The sequence below is a fragment of the Bison bison genome, unplaced genomic scaffold (genome assembly GCF_000754665.1).
Source record: "Bison bison bison isolate TAMUID 2011002044 unplaced genomic scaffold, Bison_UMD1.0 scf7180017864384, whole genome shotgun sequence".
NCBI classification, from domain to species: domain Eukaryota; kingdom Metazoa; phylum Chordata; class Mammalia; order Artiodactyla; family Bovidae; genus Bison; species Bison bison.
This window is the reverse complement of record NW_011494956.1, coordinates 15,008,105-15,026,947: the sequence shown is the minus strand read 5'-3', so window position 1 is coordinate 15,026,947 and position 18,843 is coordinate 15,008,105. Positions and strand designations below refer to the sequence as shown.

At 43.5% G+C, this 18,843-nt stretch overlaps 1 protein-coding gene across 1 annotated transcript in view; it reads left to right on the top strand.

The window, feature by feature from the left end:
* The first annotated feature begins 680 nt into the window (after positions 1–680).
* Positions 681–18,843, top strand: part of PCCB (propionyl CoA carboxylase, beta polypeptide) — a 96,681-nt gene continuing 78,518 nt past the window's right edge. The window contains exons 1-5 of the mRNA XM_010858255.1: positions 681–928; positions 2,961–3,080; positions 4,224–4,292; positions 6,959–7,015; positions 8,803–8,916. Coding sequence (XP_010856557.1) covers positions 746–928; positions 2,961–3,080; positions 4,224–4,292; positions 6,959–7,015; positions 8,803–8,916 — 543 coding nt within the window. The 5' untranslated portion in view covers positions 681–745. The remainder of the gene's footprint in view (positions 929–2,960; positions 3,081–4,223; positions 4,293–6,958; positions 7,016–8,802; positions 8,917–18,843) is intronic.

Genomic DNA, 18,843 nt, shown 5'->3' with positions numbered 1-18,843 from the left:
CTGCTACTGCTGCTGCTAAGTCGCTTTAGTCGTGTCCGACTCTGTGCAACCCCATAGACGGCAGCCCACCAGGCTCCCCCGTCCCTGGCATTCTCCAGGCAGGAACACTGGAGTGGGTTGCCATTTCCTTCTCCAGTGCATGAAAGTGAAAAGTGAAAGTGAAGTCGTTCAGTCGTGTCCGACTCAGCGACCCCACGGACTGCAGCCTACCAGGCTCCTCTGTCCATGGGATTTTCCAGGCAAGAGTACTGGAGTGGGTCACCATTGCCTTCTCCGCAGTTGTTCCATAAGAGCTTTCCATAGTTTGTCATGATCCGTACAAAGGTTTTAGTGTAGTCACTGAAACACACATAGATGTTTTTCTGAAATTCCCTTGCTTTCCCTATAAACCAGCGAATGTTGGCAATTTGATCTCTAGTTCCTCTTCCTTTTCTATATCCAGCTTGGACAGCTGGAAGTTCTTGATTGCTACGTGTAGGACACAACTAGCGGTCTAGGTAGCCACAAAGAGCAAAGGCTAAGTCCCTTTTCTGTGCAACCTGGAGGGCACAACACAGATTGATTCGTCCCACATGACTCAGGGTGACGCCCTAGCACAGCCTCAGGATTCCAAGGCCTTTCTCCCAAAAGCCTTCGGTATTCCAGCCCACAAGCTCCCTACGTCCCGCCCATGCTGCGCAGGCGCAGACACCACAGAGCGACCACTTGACACACATGCGCACTCCGGTTCGCTGATACAGCAAAAATGGCTGCAGCAATGCGCGTGGCTGTGGCCGGAGCCAGGCTCAGTGTTGTAGTGAGAAGTCTCCGGGGCGCGGGGCGCAGCTTGTGCACCCAGCCTGTATCGGTTAACGAACGCATTGAGAACAAGCGGCAAGCTGCACTGCTGGGAGGAGGGCAGCGCCGCATTGACGCGCAGCATAAGCGAGTGAGTCGTGAGGGGGTCCAGGCCAGCCAGCCCGCCCCCAGCGGTCGCGACCTATCACAGCGAGGGCGGCTCGCTGCGTAAGAGGCCTCCCAGCCAATCGACGCGATGTCTTGAGGGGCGGGGTGGGGCCGAGGATGTTCACCTTGTGAACCTGATGCCTTTCAACTGGGCAGGTAAAACCAGGACAAGCACCATTGTGCTTTGTCACTGTCTACTTTCTCTTTGAAATTTTAGACGAACCTGGCTGGGCTCCAGCGGCTCACCAGTTAACTTGGACAAGTTACGTATTCCCCCGGAGTCAGTTTATTCTTAACAGAAAATGGCAATAATTCTCCCCTCATAATCTTAGTGGAATAAGATAATGAAACAACGATAGGCACGGAAAAACAAATGTTGCTCTTCTCATGCCCGGTTTAAGAGTGGTAGGAGCTTCTTGCTCCAAGGAAAATCAAGACATTTGGCCGGGGAAGTTACATGGGCAAACTTTCCTTCACCTGGGTAGGCGTGTGGTTTGTATAGGAAACTTGTGGAACCTCTTTCCCCAATGCCAGCTGAAACTCTTATGGGTCTCAGAGTACATCGACCTGCTTTCTGGGTAGGAAAGGCACCCTAGGAAGCAGGTGTTTGGGGTTTTTTTTTTTTTCCCCCCTGGGGTTGCTCAGGTCAGTCTGGGTGTTTGACTGAAGTGAACAGCTTAAGCACTGCCACCCACTGCCCGGGGTGCTTCTGTAGATCATTTTAGTAGCAGGAAAAAAAAAAAAAACCAAACTGAGGCCCAGATCAGTGACCTGGGACTTGAGACCAGGTTCGCCCAGTGGGTCCTGGACACGTGTGAGTCTGGATTGGTGTGCCGGAAGAGTTAAATAACCAACCTCGAAGGCACAAAAGTGAAATTCTTAGAGATGAAGGACACTGAGGCATAAACTCACAAGCAGGGGGGAGGTGGGGTCTTCAGTGAGGAGATTTGCACCAGCCTTTTATTAAGTTTAAATTGAATGTTGATTTAGATGTTGTAAATACCCGTTTGATAAGGGCCTGAAGGTGACAGTTCCTTTTTGCCATTTGGGAGTGAGATGTAACTTTGGTTGATAGTGTGTGGTGCCAGGAGTGCCCCCCGACCCCAGGTGGCTGTGTTTGTGAGGGAACTTCAGATCGTCCTCTGCAAAGGCCTGTTGGTGCTCTGTGCACTCTTTCTGTTGGGGTCCATCCCTCAGTCCCTCCCTGGATCATCACCCCAAGCATTTCCAAGTGATCCTACTGGCTTTAGATGTAACCCCCAGAAACTTTTTCTTTTGCCAAAGCTGACTTAGTCAGGAGGCTGACTTGGTTTAAAACCTCTCACTCCACCCGCTTTTACACAATTTTTGGACTACTTCCATAGGGTAGATTTCCAGAAGTGGAATTACTAGGTCAAAAGATCTGAATATTTTTCAACACTGATATATTATTGCCCAATTGCTTTCCTGAAAATATATTTTACACAGTAGTGTGGAGGATTGCCTTTTTGTGTTAATATGCAGTGCTAGCTTTGGTCTCTTTCTTAAGGGGAAAATATAGCTAGTTGTGTTTTTTGTGTTGTTTTCTTTTTTTAACAGGGCTGGTGGGGTTCCCTATAGGAAGTCTGTGAACCTGGGGGTGTAGCCTCAGATCATTTGCAAAGCCTGAGTTTTCTACCTCCTGCTTCTCCATTCTTCTTTTTATTGACCCTTGGGTCTCCAGTAAATGTTTGTGGAACTAGTTATCTTGTTCCAGGGTCAGGCTCTCCTTACCCCCTCATTTGTCCTCTCCAACTTTTCCTCCTACTCTTTATTTGTTTTCACAGTTAGTGGCTCCTGGAGCAGCTGGTTTGCCCTGATTGCCTTACTGGCTGAATTCTACTGATAACACCTGTCTCTTGGGCAGGTTGATGGAATAGAGAGAGGGCTTTCATGTGGAGTGAAGGCAAACCCAGTCCTCCTGGCCCTCCCGTGAACACTCCTTGCCTACTGACTGTGTGTCATGACATTGCTGAATGATTTTTGTTGCATTTTAGGGAAAGCTGACAGCCAGAGAGCGGATCAGTCTCTTGCTGGACCCTGGCAGTTTTGTTGAGAGCGACATGTTTGTGGAACACAGATGTGCAGATTTTGGAATGGCTGCTGATAAGAATAAGGTATCTGTTCACAATGGTGCAGGCCTCCAAGTTGCACTTAACCAGCTGTGGCCCTGCTGGTCTACTGCTGCTGCTGCTAAGTCGCTTCAGTCGTGTCCGACTCTGTGTGACCCCATAGATGGCAGCCCATCAGGCTCTACTGTCCCTGGGATTCTCTAGGCAAGAACACTGGAGCGGGTTGCCATTTCCTTCTCCAGTGCATGAAAGTGAAAAGTGAAAGTGAAGTCTACTACTAGATAATAAAGTCCTGCCAGAACTCAGAATACATTGAAAATTTTCAAGTATCAGGTTCTGGAATTGCAGAAGTGCCTCTTGAGAAGCACTGTTGGGGCCTCCAGGTTCCCCACTCACCCTTGTCTGCAACTGAAGGAATGTGGGTTCACTGCTCATGCCTTGTGCAAGGTGACTGGCCTAGCTCCCAGGGCTCTGGTGTGGTTTCCTAGTTCTCAAAAGTGTAGAATGACAAACTTAGAAGGAAGGTTGAGAATGTCTTTTGATTGGGTTCTGTTCTGCCTAGGTACCAGGGACCCCTAAAGGCTAACCAGTCACCTCTTTGACATACTTTAAGTTTATGCTTTGGAGTTTTGGAGGTCAGAGTCACTGACACCTATTCTTTCGACTGGGTGTTCTCCAAGGTGCACAGAGTTCTCTGGACTCACTGGGTCCATTTTCTTCAGGTCTATGATCAAAGATTTGTAACCTTGGCAATAAACTAGCCAGCTCCATTTGATTCATTATGAACCACACAGTGACTGTCAGAATTCCAAGGAAAATGCTAGGTTTGCTTTAAGGTTTAGGGGGTGGTATGTGGCTTTGCAGAAATTGCCATGTTTCTTTGTATGTCCTCTTCTTTCCTCTGAGCCCTCAGTAGTGACAGCCCTAGGAGGGTCTCCTGATTGTTCTACTTCGAGGAAGGATACAGTGCTTTTCACTTGTGGTGATGAAGCAGCAGCCCAGTGCTTGCTGTTGCAGAGCTAAGTCGGGGAGGGGGGGATTCCTTCATGTTCTGTATTTATACTGAATTTTAAGGGATTTGGGGTGGAGTTTTATTTTAGGGTGGGATCTTTCATTGGGGCATAATTGCTAGATTCATGAGAGAAGTCTTTGGATTTTTTAACTTTTATTTTTCTGTTTTTCTGGTAGTTTCCTGGAGACAGTGTGGTCACTGGACGAGGACGAATCAATGGAAGACTGGTTTATGTCTTCAGTCAGGTATTTTCTACTCTAATTGGCCGAGCTTTCCTTGAGGGCAGAGCCAGGAGCAAAATGTTCTTTTCTTTGAAAAGAAAACAGTTCTGGGGAAAGAATGCTTACCTATAGTTGGGGCTGGTGGGGGAATTATTATTTTTTTTTAGTACATATATCCAGAGTATTATACTATGTGTTTTTTTTTTTTTTCTTTAGGGAGAAAGAGTCCTTAGTCTGTTTGGGGGAGGATCATAGGACAGTAGTCTTGTAAGCGGTCTTGGGAGACAGGAGTTTATCCAAGTGAGTGAGATTCCCCTTGGCAGATTGGGTGTGTGCTGGGAGGGCTGCCGTGGTCTGGGCAGTGGATGCATTTGGGCAGAGGGGAGTTGACTCTCAGAACCATAGGCCCTTTTGGGCTTTCATGAATGTGTTCAAGCAAGTTTTGTTAGGCTGTATCAAGACAGATACAGTTTCTTCACATGGAGACCGTAGGAGAATGCGGTAGACAGAATAGTGACTCAAAATCCTAATCCCTGAAACTCGTGAATATGTAATTTTACCTGGCAAAGTAGAACTAAGCTTGCAGATGGAATAAATGTTACTAATCAGTTGACTTTAAAATAGAACAGCTTGGGTTACGTAGGTGGGCCCAGTGTAAGCACAAGGGTCCTTAGAAGTGGAAGAGAGAGGCAGAATGGGAGGTTGGAGTAAGGCTGTGTGAGAAGGACTCTGCCTGCAGTTGCTGCCTCAGAAGAGGGTGGACAGGAGTCATGAGGAGAGGAAAGCAAATAGATGGTCTCTAGAAGTTGGAAAAGATAAGACAAGAGATTCTCCCCTGGAGCCTCCAGAAAGGAGCATAGACCCGCTAACCACGATTTTAGCCCAATGAGACCCATGTAGGACTTCTGAATTACAGAACTGTAAGGTAATGAATATGTATTGTCTCAAGCCACTGAATTTGTGGTAATTTGTTACAACAGCAATGAAAACTAATGCAAAGAACATGTTGTATACTATTTTTTGTTTGACTTTTTTTTCCCCCTCCACTAAGAGATGGGAATATATATATCATTCTAAATATTCAATTTCTTTTACAGATCTTAAAAGTAGAGAGCTTGTTTAGAAACCTAGAATGTTTTCTGGGTTTGGCAGTAAAATAATTATACTTGATTATTTTAAAATTTAAACTATACTAATTTGCGAATAGGATTACTTTTGAAATATTTTAAAACTTTTTTATAAATGAGTCTACCAAATGCCTGACTAGAAGGAATCATATCTTTTTTTTGTCATTTAGGAGAGCTAGGCAAAAAGTTGTACAGAAGGAACCATTAGTAAGATAGCTAAAACAAAGAAGGTTATTGTGTTTTGGGGGCACAGTGTTCTCTGAACTTTAAGCAGATACAAAAATTCATTGAATTGATACTCTGAGCGCCTCTTCTGCCCCTGTCTGGTGGGAGTGTGGTGCAGGTGGAGATGATGAGACAGTTCTTGTCCTGAAGAAGCTGGTCATTTTGTTGATGGAGTGGGGCAGAACAGGAATGGCTACATCTACAGTGAGGTTCCGGGCTAGCTCTCAGGACACGGAAAGATCACATTGGGATCCAGGAAAGCTTTAGGGAACATGGGGCATGTGAAATAGGCCCTGAAAGATACCGAGGGGAAGAATGATGAGCCAGCTTTTTTTGTAGTGATCCCCCAGATGTTCGTATCTGCAGGCCTTTTTTCTAGGAGGAGCATACATTTTTCCAGAGAAGCAGTCACAGTCTTTTGTGCGATAATTGGCTGTAGATGTGTTCCTGGCGGAGGGAGGTCAAAATTGGCTCATCATTCACTGTACAGATTGGAAATCTCACCTGTTATCAGCCTCATCTTTGTTGCCTATAGTGGCGGGGGTTGTGACAACAGCCCTCTGGTTAGGTTTCTTTAGGGAGTAAACATCCTTTCTCCTCTCCAGGTAAAGAAGAGGCCCTGTGCTCTCAACCCAGACTTCCTGTCAGCCACTTCCCACCACACTTTCTGTGGTTCCTGGGCTGTCCGCTCCTGAGGTTATCCCTACACAGGTGTAGAGGCTTCCCTTTGCTCCCAGTTAGATAGTCCTGGGCTCTCAGTCCGCTCATTTGTTCACTCTCTCGTCTGCTGTTGTTTGCTCTTCCTTTTTTGTCCTCATGGGCTGAATCTGTTATTAATTCTCTACAATCTTTTTGAGGCAGTTTTAGGAAGTTGGTCATTCCTACAGAAAGCTTTTTATATCAGAAGGTAATGAAAATCTAGAGGCAAGAAGCAGCAGTGAGGCCTGTCACTCACTTTTTCACCTCTTTTGTCAAAACAGCAAATATATCCTAGTAACAGAAATGCCTGTTTGACCTCCATAGACCCTCTGATAACCTCTGACTTTGGAGGTTAATTCTGCATGAAAGCTTTTCCTTTGCTCAGAGCTACAAATCTTTTTTGTAGATAAAAACTAGGTCTTTTGCTCTTCACATTACATGGACCCCTTTTAAGATATTTTATTCATTACTTATTCTATGGAATAATTTAGAAGTCAGACTTTTCCCCCCAATCTTTTAAACTTTTGAAAATGCTTTAAAAACTTTAAAATCTGTGAATTTTTCATTTCTTCCTCCTAGTGGGTCTTCGTCTCTGCCTAGTCATTACATATTTTTTTGATTTAGTTGTTTTCTTTTTAGGATTTTACAGTTTTTGGAGGTAGCCTGTCTGGAGCACATGCCCAAAAGATCTGCAAAGTAAGTATTTAATGTTGCAAAAGAAACTCAGTACTTTTATCAGTTACATGGAGTGGGTCAGAGGTATGCAGGATGTGGTGCTGACCTGAAGGTTCCTTCAGTCCAGGGCAGGAGTTCTTAACATTTTTTGTAACATGGAACTCTTTGGCAATCTTGTGACGCCTGGACCCACATTTTTACACATGCATAAAATAAAATATGTAGGATTAGAAGGGATTAAAAATATTTAAAATCACATATGTAATATATATGCTTCCTTATTTAATGTGTTAAATAACAAGATTTAGCAGTGGATACACTCTGGTTTCAAAGTAGGTATGAATGAAAACAGTATTTTGAGATTATCTGAAGGAACTTTAGTGGGACATAAAAGTCTTTGATGACAAAAATCACAGGTATTTCTAATACTTATGTGGTTAATAAAGATGTAAGATTTTCCCATCCAAGTTCATAGACTCCTTGCTCTAAGGGTCCAAGTTCACAAGCCACTTTGGGTTCTTGGGACCCCAAGTAAAGAACCCATAGTCTAGGTGGAGAGTTCAGTTGCTAAAAGAACAGTGCAGGGATTACATGATGGTATTTAAAAACTTCTGCTAGAGATTACATGCTCTGGAAGTGAGTAATAGTGTAGGTTGCAGTTGGAGAGTTTTGGAATTAAAGGTGCTGTGCTTAGTTGCTCAGTTGTGTCCTACTCTTTGTGACCCCATGGACTGTAGCATGCCAGGCTCCTCTGTCCATGGGGATTCTCCAGGCAGGGAAACTGGAGTGGGTTGCCATGTCCTCCTCCAGGGGATCTTCTCTACGCAGGTATCAAACCCAGGTCTCCCGCACTCTGGGCAGATTCTATACTGTCTGAGCCACTAGGGAAGCCCAGAGGGAACTATGGCCTGTATGGGAATTGAACCTGCAACCTTGGCGTTACTAGCACCATGCTCTAACCAGCTGATCTAAAGGCAGACATTACTTAATAGGTGGGTGGGTTTCCCTGTGTAACAGAACACCTGGCTTTTCGACGTGGTCCTGTCACGTGTTATTCCCGAGATCTTGGGCCAATCACTTCATTTTTAAACCTTCCTAATTTTTCTTTTCTTACTGCCTCTGTGATGATGGTTAAATGAGATAATGGAAGTGAAAGTACTTTGTAAATTCTCTAGCACTGTTAAAAATGTTGCTCATTAGGCTGTCAACTACTGACCTGTGAGAAAAATCTGTCTTGTTGGAAGTAGAAGGCCTGAGGCTGGGTTCCACATTTACTTTCACAAAAATACTGCTTTGAGGGACTTCCCTGGTGGTCCAGTGGCTAAGACTCCACACTCTTGATGCAGGAGGTCTAGGTTCGATCCCTAGTTTGGGAACTAGATCCCACATGCCACAACCAAGACCCAGTGCAGCCAAATAAATACATAAACACTAAAAGAAAAATGCTTTACCATTCTGTCTTCTATCCGTTCTTTCACAGGAGTAATCAGGAACAAAACTGACTATTGAAAAAATATTACAGCCTGGGCCTCTGGCTCTAGAAATTGCCATGAATAGTCTTGGCCTCTGCTAATGGGAAGTTCTTTGGCTCTGGGCTGCTTGGGGGTCTTTAATTAGCCCTTTAAATATCTGATTCTCTGTCTTCCATGAAGGTACCCAGTCACCATGGGGAATGAAGCCAGTGTTACCAACTCCTGTTTTGAAAAGTACACTTAAAACATTTTCTAGAAAACCACTGTGGTGCTTTGTAAATATGGTTTTTCATAGCAAGATCAGTTGTCTCACAAAAAATTTCTCTGCTGTCTCAGATCATGGACCAAGCCCTCACAGTGGGGGCTCCAGTGATTGGACTGAATGACTCTGGAGGTGCACGGATTCAAGAGGGAGTGGAATCTTTGGCTGGCTATGCAGACATCTTTCTGGTGAGAAACTGCTCAGAGAGAATCAGAGTACAGGACTGAGTTCTCTAAGCTGTGTGCTGGTTAGAGCTTCCTCATCTCACCTTGTGTCCTGTGGCTCATTCCTGTGTCATGGGGTGGCATGAGGGCGGATGAAAAGCAAGAGAGATGGAAGTTCCCTAGATGCCTAGTGGTTAGGACTCTGCCATTGCCTGGGTTTAATCCCTGGTTGGGGGAACTGAGATCTTTCAAGCAGAGTACTGCGACAAGGGGAAAAAAAAGCAAGAGAGGTACCATGGGGAGGATTTTCTTCCTTTTTTACTCGTAGAGGCCTCGTACTTACTGGGGAAAAACAAAATTAAGATCATTCAGAAGTGAAAGTCACTTAAATATTTTTTTTTTTTTTTTTCCAAAAGCAAGGAGGAAGGAATCTAAAAGGTTAAAATGAACTGACTTGCTGGAATTAGGAATTTCTTATATAATTTTTTTTTAACTTTTTATTTTATATTGGAGTATAGTTGATTAACAATGCTATATTAGCTTCAGATGTACAGTGTAGTGATTTGGTTATATGTATACATGTATCTATAGGATTGGAAATTTTTAAAAAGCAGTGCTTTTTTTTTTTTTTGGTTAAGACATTACAAGATCATTACAAAGTTCAAGCTGTAGGGCAAAGAAGAAAGAAATCTCCCTTCCCCCAGACCTCACCATTCAGGAACACTTGGTGAACTTCATTTCAGATGTCTTTCTGCTTTCTTACAGACTGAAATTAAAGAGAAGGAAATAAAAAGAAACACAAAAATAAATTAAATGTGTTATTTGAAGTGGGTAGTGTGTTGTGAGAGTATAGTAAGGGAGGCTGGGGTGAGGGAGAGATCCTGCCAAATGGAAACTTAAGAGAAGGGACAGGTCAGCATTTCCAGGGAAGGGAGGAGAGATGGGAGCGAGACAGGCAGACATTGTTTCTAATCAGGCCAGCTGTTCTTGTTGTCCTCTGGCCTGCAAGCTTATGAGGGCTTTTATTCCTGGCCACTGCCCTCTGTGATCAGATAGAAAAATGTGTGTTTACTTTGTGTATGATACTCGGCTAGTTGTGGGAGCACTTGGGTGCGTTAAGCAGCCACTTTGTAGATCTTAAACCTACTTTTTAATCTTTAAACTTGAGCTCTAGGGATAGCCCACTAGGGAGTAAAGGAACTCCTATATATCGTTTACCCGCATTCACCAGTTTACATTTTTCGTGTTTGCTCTTATCATTTTCTCTCTCTATGTGCATATTTGCATGTTATATTTTTCTGAAACATTTGAGAATAGATTGGAGATTGTGCACCCTTTATCTCCTAAATCCTTCATTGTTTTCTAAGAACAAGGACATTCTTGTATAAACAGAGTACCATAGTTAGGAAACTTCATACTGACTCATCGATGTTATTCATATTCCATCAAATGATCCGAAGAAAGACCTTTAAATTACTCCCCACTCCCTGGGCATCACCACCTCCCCCACCCCCAATCCAATCTAGGATTAGGTACTGCCTTTAGTGGCTCAGAGGGTAAAGCATCTATCTGCAATGCAGGAGACCTGGGTTCGATCCCTGGGTTGGGAAGATCCCCCCTGGAGAAGGAAATGGCAACCCATTCCAGTACTATTGCCTGGAAAATCCCATGGACGGAGGAGCCTGGTAGGCTACAGTCCATGGGGTCGCTAAGAGTCGGACACGACTGAGAGACTTCACTTTCACTTTTAGTTGTCATATCTCTTTAATCTCCTTTAATCTGTAACATTTCCTCAAATTTTGTTTGTCTTCCGATATTTTCAAATACAGCTTTATTGAGATATAATTTACAAGTCATAAAAGCCGTCCATTGCATACAATTCAACAAGTGCTGCTGCCGCTAAGTCGCTTCGGTCTTGTCTGACTCTGTGTGACCCCATAGACGGCAGCCCACCAGGCTCCCCTGTCCCTGGGATTCTCTAGGCAAGAACACTGGAGTGGGTTGCCATTTCCTTCTCCAACGTATGAAAGTGAAAGTGAAGTCGCTCAGTTGTGTCCGACTCTTAGCAACCCCATGGACTGCAGCCTACCAGGCTCCTCCATCCATGGGATTTTCCAGGCAAGAGTACTGGAGTGGAGTGCCATTGCCTTCTCTGTCAACAATTTCTAAAATATACTTAAACCATTACCACAATCTATAGTTTAGATTCTTTCCTTCCAAAAAGATCCTTTTTCATCTGACTCTCTCCACTTAGCATAATGGTTTTGAAGTTCATTCGTATTGTACTGTTTATCAGTGGTTTGTGTTTATTGCTGAATAATATTATATAGATAGATATACCACGTTTTGTTTATCTAATTGATGGACATTTGGATTTCTACTTTGGCTATTATAAATAATGCTGCAATGTACATTTGTATATAACTCATTGTGTAGACATATATTTTCATAACCCTTGAGTATATTCCTAAGAGTAGAATTATTGTGTCAAATTATTGAACCCAAGTTTGTGTGCCAGATGCACAGTGAGGCCAAACAAAACTAAAATGTTGGAGTTTGGAGTGGAGGAAGGTTTATTGTAGGGCCAAGGAAAGACCTGTACTCCTTGGTGGGTTTCAGGGAAGAGTTTTTGGGAAGGTGAGGGAGGGGAGTAGCAGTGTGTCTGACCTTCCTCTATCTGGCTGATGGTGAGATAACATGGTGGTGTTCCAGGAATCTCACTCATCAGCATTCTGGTTCCAGCCAGGCTGGGGTCCAGTGCATATGCTTAGCCTCAAGTTACCATCCCCCACCCTGGTGGTAGAGGGCCTTAGTTTCTGTAGAACTCAGAGATGTGTGTCAAATTGTTAGGCACATCCCCTGAGGATGAACAGGCCCAGGCCCCATTCACTCCCTTAACTAGTTACTGTTTGAATCTGCCCTTTGGAACTCAGGGAAGGTCTAGGAGGCTGAACCATTTTTCCTACAAACAAGAATTGCAGGACACAGTAAGATTTTTGTATTTGGGAAGGTCTTACAAGATCCTGCTCAACTTCATTGTGATAAGTTTATGTGTAACTATACAAGAAACTGCCAAAATATTTCCAAAGTGGCTGTAATTGAGGGTTTCAGGTTCCAGCCATCTTTGTTGACACTTAGCATTGTCATCTTTTTTCATTATAGCCATTTCAGTGATAAGTAGTGGTATCTAAGGTTTTAGTCTGTATTTTTCTGCTAATGAATCCTGTTGAGTATTTTTTAATGTATGTAGTAGTCATTTGTATATTTTATTTGCTGAAGTGTTTATTCAGATCTTTTGCTCATTTTATAATTGGATCTTGAGTTGTGAGAGTTCTTTATATATTCGGGATACAAATCCTCTATCAGATTTACAAGTTTATTTTTCTAGTCTGTAGCTTTTTGTTTCTTAATGGTGGCTTTTGAAGTACAAAATTTAAAATTTTAAAGTCCAGTTTATCAGTTTTTTCTATTGTGAATCATGTTTTATTTGTCATATGTAAGAACCCTGTGCAATATGTCATGAAATCATGAAGATTTTGTCCAGTGTTTTTTTTTTTTAAATGGAGTTTTATAGATTTTGGCTCTCATATTAGGTCTGTGATCCCTTTTGAGTTAATTTTTGAGTATGGTGTGAGGTCAGGGTCCAAATTCATCCTTGTCTCACCACCATTTACTGACATGATCATTCTTTCTCTCTTGAATTGTCCTGGCACTTTGGTGGAAAGAAAATCAATTGACATAAATGTAAGGGTTTCTTTCTGGACTCAGTTCTTTTCCACTGATCTATATGCTTATCTTCACATCAGAAGTACAGTCTCTCCTGGTATTCGTATATGGTGTTTGTTGATTCATTTGATGTTTTTCCACACGTTCCTCAGTCTCTAGTCTTATTTTTTTTTCCTTTTTCGCTGTTCCTCAGAGTGAATAGTTTCAGATGTCTTGTCTTCAAGTTCTCTCAGGTTCTCCTGCTTGCTAAAATCTGTTAAACCCCTTTAGTCATCTTTTTGTTTTAGTTATTATACTTTTTAACTCCAGAATTTATGCTTGGCTTCTCTCTATAATTTCTGTTTCTTTAGTGTCTTTCTCATTTTGTTCACACACTGTTTTCCTGATTCCCTATAGCTCACTGAACATATTTAAGACAGTTAATATAACATCTTTGACTTATAATTCCATTGTCTGGGCTTCCCAGCAGTAGTTTTTGTCAGGTTCTTTTTTTCCCTGTAAATAGACTATACTAGGCTGTTTCTTTGGTAATTTTTTTTATGTACTAGACATTGAATTACGTTTGGTGATGTTGGAAATCTAATTCTCCCACTTTTTAGATTGCTGATTTTTGCTTATTGGGGGCTGAAAAGTGAAAGTGTTAGTTGCTCAGTCATGTCTGACTCTTTGTGAACCCATGGACTGTAGCCCATCAGGCTCCTCTGTCCATGGGATTTTCTAGGCAAGAACACTAGAGTGAGTTGCCGTTCACTTCTCCAGGGGATCTTCCTGACCCAGGGATTGAACCCTGGTCTCTTGCATTGCAGGCAGATTTTTTACTGTCTGAGTCACCAGGGGCTTCCATTTGTGACTTTTCCAACTTATTTTTGCAAAATGTTTTCCATTCTTGTGGCCACTGAAGTTTTAATTCTGTTGCAGGAAGGGGAACCCCTTCCAGGGCCTGAAAGTGGGCTCTTGTCACACACTCACTGAGGGACACACATGCTAACAAAGCAAGAGGTTTTATTGGGAAAGGGTGCCTGGGTGGAGAGCAGCAGGGTAAGGGAACCCAGGAGAACTTCTCTGCCACGTGGTTTGCAGTCTCAGGTTTTATGGTGATGGGATTAGTTTCCAAGTTGTGTTTGGCCAATTGTTCTGTTTCCTGATGGCACGCTCAGCCAAGAGGGATGCCAGTGAGAAGGATTCTGGGAGGTGGTAGACACCTGGCACCTCCTTTTGACTTTTCCTGAACTCTTGTGGTTGATGGTGGCTTCTTAGCTTCATGTTCTTTACCAGGACCTCCTTCATAAAATAACTCATGCAAATGGTTACTATGGTGCCTGGCCAGGGTGGGCAGTTTCAGTCAGTGTGCTTCCCCTAACAATTCCATTGTGTCTACAGTCATCTGGTGACCTGACAAAGATTTCTTTAAATATCTGGCTCCTAGGAGATGAGAAGTCCCTTTAAATCCCATCTCAGCTGGGAAGTGGCTTTAGCCAGTCAGGGGTAAAACAGTGGCTAGCCTCTGTGCTGGCCTCCCAGTGATCAAAACCTTTGATCAGTAACCAAATCCACAAACCTGATTTTTGGAGGACAAAGCCCTTGTTACCCACCCTGACCCCAGCTAGCCACCCTAGGAACCCAGGCTGCCACAGGGTTGTAGGCCGTGGGAGGGTAGCTACTGAGACCTGGGACTCTTTGCTGCAATGCTGCAATGCTTGTACCTGGACACACCTCGAGCAACAAAATACAGAGAAACTATATGGGACTAAAAATAACTTCATGCATGGGCAGTCAGGACAAATCCTGGACAAAAGATACAAAGAAACCAGAAAACACAACTGCTGCTTCTAAGGAGCCTGGAGCGAAAGCAGGGTGCTGTGCATGCCGTCTGCACAGAACACTACCGAGGGGGTGGGCAAACCACCTAAGCCACCCTCTGGTCTGACACCTGGACACACCCCTGCTGCTGCTGCTAAGTCGCTTCAGTCGTGTCCGACTCTGTGCGACCCCATAGACGGCAGCCCACCAGGCTCCCCCGTCCCTGGGATTCTCCAGGCAAGAACACTGGAGTGGGTTGCCATTTCCTTCTCCAATGCATGAAAGTGAAGAGTGAAAGTGAAGTCGCTCAGTCCTGTCCGACTCCCAGCGACCCAATGGACTGTAGCCTACTAGGTTCCTCTGTCCATGGGATTTTCCAGGCAAGAGTACTGGAGTGGGGAGCCATTCATTGCCTTACCCTCACCCAATATAATGAACAAGCTCACCACCTGCCTGCCTCCCAATTTGGGGAACCAGCAACCAAAGGAAACTTGTTTGTTCTTGCTCCTCCCTGCTGAGCATGGGTTTCCTCCTCCCTCTGCCCACTCTAAGCCTCCCCTGAATTTCTTATCTGGTCTCTAGTTAATTTCTACTAATTAAGGAAGCTAAGAACTCTGTTGCAAGACTACTATGCTAAATGTGAAAATTGACCGAAATTTACCTACCACTTTAGGAAGTCTTTCCTGGAAGCTACAAGTGTTCCCTTAGATTCCAGAGTTTCAAAAGAGTTGCTTCAGACAGTTCCTGCCAACTCCATAGTTATTTTGGTGGTGGGATGGATTCCTTTTCTATAATCTTCTTTGATGTCACTCAAATATTATGTCAAACATATTTTTAAATGTACCTTTTCAATTCCTCTGAACTTTTGGTACTGTATGAGTTTTTTAAGTGGTTACTCTTGTTGAAACTCAGCCTCTCTTCACAGGTGCCAAATAGAAACACGGAGACAGAGTTTTGGGTGAAGTAGAAAAGACTAGCTTTTATTGCTTTGCCATGCAAAGGACAGAGGAGCCTGGTAGGCTGCAGTCCATGGGGTCGCTAAGAGTCAGACACGACTGAGCAACTTCACTTTCACTTTTCACTTTCATGCATTGGAGAAGGAAATGGCAACCCACTCCAGTGTTCTTGCCTGGAGAATCCCAGGGACGGGGGAGCCTGGTGGGCTGCTGTCTATGGGGTCACACAGAGTCGGACACGACTGAAGTGAGTTAGCAGCAGCAGGCAAAGGGGGCCAGAGTGGGCTAATGCCCTGAAGACTGTGTGACCCACCCATGGAAGGGGTAGTGAAGAGTTTTATAGTGTTCAAGGAGCAGGGCATGATCAGCTCATGGACAGTTCTTAGATTGGTTGGCATCAAGGTGAAGTTTCTAGCATCATCAACTGTGGGGAAATTAACAAGATGGCTCCAGTCAGGCTCTCTCGCTCCATGTTCTCACACCCTCTCACCCTATGTTCTGTAAACAATGTCTTTGCAGGGTTATGTAACAGCTGAGATCAATTATAGCAATACTCATGCACTCCACGAGATACTTGCTTGGCCACTGGCTACTTTTGTTCTATAAATATATATAAGCTTCACCTGAAAAGCCCTGGCTGCTGGGGTGGCATCATGGTTATGTTATGTGAGATAATGTGATGACTCGGTTATGGCTATGTTGTGGCTGCTGCTACAGTTGCTGTGTCAGCTAGGAGAGAGGCTGTGTTATGGCTGCCTTGCCAGCCAAGAGAGAATAAACATGTCTGCAGTTCCTATGGCTCCTTGTGTCTTCTTCCAGCCTCTTAGCTTGCCTACCCTGGGTTCAGTGAACAGTGTGAACAGCAAAACAATTGGCATCACGAACGGGATCAGCAATACAGTCAACCTTCTGGTTTCAGCCAGCCCAGGGTCTATGCTCCTGTGGTTAGTGTTTTTCATCTGGAGGGGGTCTGCTTCCTGTAAAAACAACTTAGGAATGTGTGTCAGGGGTTTATGTCTTTCAGGAAACTGGCAGTTTGGTGATTCTGTTATGTGGCAGAATTATAGTCTAAATTGTTACCAGTGCCTTAGCCCAACAGCTACTCTTCGTTTCTGCATCTTCACCTTTCCCACTCATTAACTCTTGAGTCAGCATTTTACTTCAAAAGACAAGGACACGGGGCTTGTACATGGTTTCAGCTCTAAGGGTAATAATACGTAAATTTATCTATTTCAAATTGATCCTGACTTAATTCTGGTAAAATATAAGAGCTTTGTTCCACAGAGCTCCATTTTTATCCTCCTTTCTTTGTGCTGTTATTGTTATAAGTCTAACATCAACGTGTTACCATTTTTGCTTTATGTACCCTTGTTGTTTTAAAAGTATTGAGAGAGAGAACTATGTTTATGCAATATTGTATATTTAACCACACATTTACCAGTTTTAGTGTTCTTACTTCTTGTGGATTTGAATTACCGTCTGGTGGTATTTTCTTTCACCCTGAAGTACGTCCTGAGCTTGTGTGGGCAATGATAGAGCCTTGGTTAAGAATGCCTTAGACTCCCACCGTTCTTATCACACAGTCAGCAGCTTTTCATTAGTAAACACGCCTCCGTTAATGTTTGGTCCAGTTTCAGAGCCCTGAAATGTTTTTGACAATTTAGTGATATTTTATAGTTGGTTTTTGGGGAGAGATTTTCTGAACTCTTCACTCTGTCATAGCTGGAAGCCTGTTCACCCAGCTTGATATTTTCTGCAGAATATGGACAGCTTTTCTTCATCTTTTTAAAATAGTTGTGGTAAAATATGCATAATAGAAAACTTACTAAATTTAAACATTCTTAAATGTACAGTTCAGTGGTCTTGAATACATTCATGATTTTATGCACCTGTCACCATTGTTCATCTCCATAACTTTTTGTCTTGCAAAACTGAAACTCTGAACCCATTAAACAATTACTCTCTGTTATCCCCTTCCCCAACCCCTGGTAATCACCATTCTACTCTGTTTCTATTATTTGAAGAAATAGCTTATTTAAGGAAAATTGCACATTGGTTTTTTTATGACTGGCTGAATAATATTCCACTGTATACACATACATTTTGTTTATCCATTCATCTATTGATGGGCATTTGGGTTGATCCCACATTTTAGCTATCGTGAGTAATACTGCTATGAATGTGGGTGTAAAATTATCTCCTTGAGACGCTGTTTTGCATTCTATATGGTATATCCCCAGAAGTAGATGTTGTGGGTTGGAAAAGAAATTCCTGACATGAGGCAGACTGAGAGGAGGATTGAGTTTATTAGAGTGGGGGATGCTGTTATAACAGTGGCTGGCTCAAGCGAGAGCCCACGCGTTTCGTGGGCTAGTAGCCAATATTTGTAGCCTCACAACAAAGTAAATTCCTGCTGGAAGGGTGGCATTAGGTGATTGGTGAGGATGCTATAAGGTGGTAAACAGGGTGGATATTTTTATCTAATATGCTGTCAGAGAACAAGCCAGTTTAGATTAGAGGGGCTCTCGGCAACAGTTGTTATGGGGCTCAGTCAGTTCCGGAGATGACCTTGGTTGTGGGGCTCCACATCTGTGGCCTTGGTACAAGGCCTTGCACCTGTGACCTTGGTATAGGGCTCCACAGTAAACATTCTGGATTGTGTGATAATTCTATTTAAAGATTTTTTAGAACCCACCATGCTATTTTTCGCAGCAGCTGTACCATTTTACATTCCCGCCAGCAGTGCACAAGGGGCCCAGTTTCTCCTCATCCTTACCGACACTGCTTATTTTCTATTTTTTTAAATAGTAGCCATCCTAATACGTGTGATGTGGCATCTCATTCTAGGTTTGATTTGCCCTCATGCAAGTGATTCTGAGCTGGAGGGAGGGGCTTGCAACAATGAGGTGAGGTGCAACAACCATGGCTGCATAACTTCCTAACTGCACCTCTGGTTAGAATCAGCAGCTGACCATCATAGCATGGATTTCCAGTATTTGGAGGACAGAGTCCTTTTTGCCTTCGTCTGGGTAAACTGTTCCAGGAGAACATGCATAGCTGCTGCGTGTGCCTCATGGCTCGGGTTAGGGGCTGCGTAGGGGTAGCTGCTGCTGTGCTAAGAGCTGAAATTTGAACCATAGTAATGTTTTACATACTCTCCCTCCAAGAAATAAACAATGAATTAAAATCAACTAAACCTGTAGATTTAGTTACTCCTTGGAAGGAAAGTTATGACCAACCTAGACAGCATATTAAAAAGCAAAGACATTACTTTGCCAACAAAGGTCCATCTAGTCAAGGCTATGGTTTTTCCAGTGGTCATGTATGAATGTGAGAGTTGGACTGTGAAGAAAGCTGAGGACCGAAGAATTGGTGCTTTTGAACTGTGGTGTTGGAGAAGACTCTTGAGAGTCCCTTGGACTGCAAGGAGATCCAACCAGTCCATTCTAAAGGAGATCAGTCCTGGGTG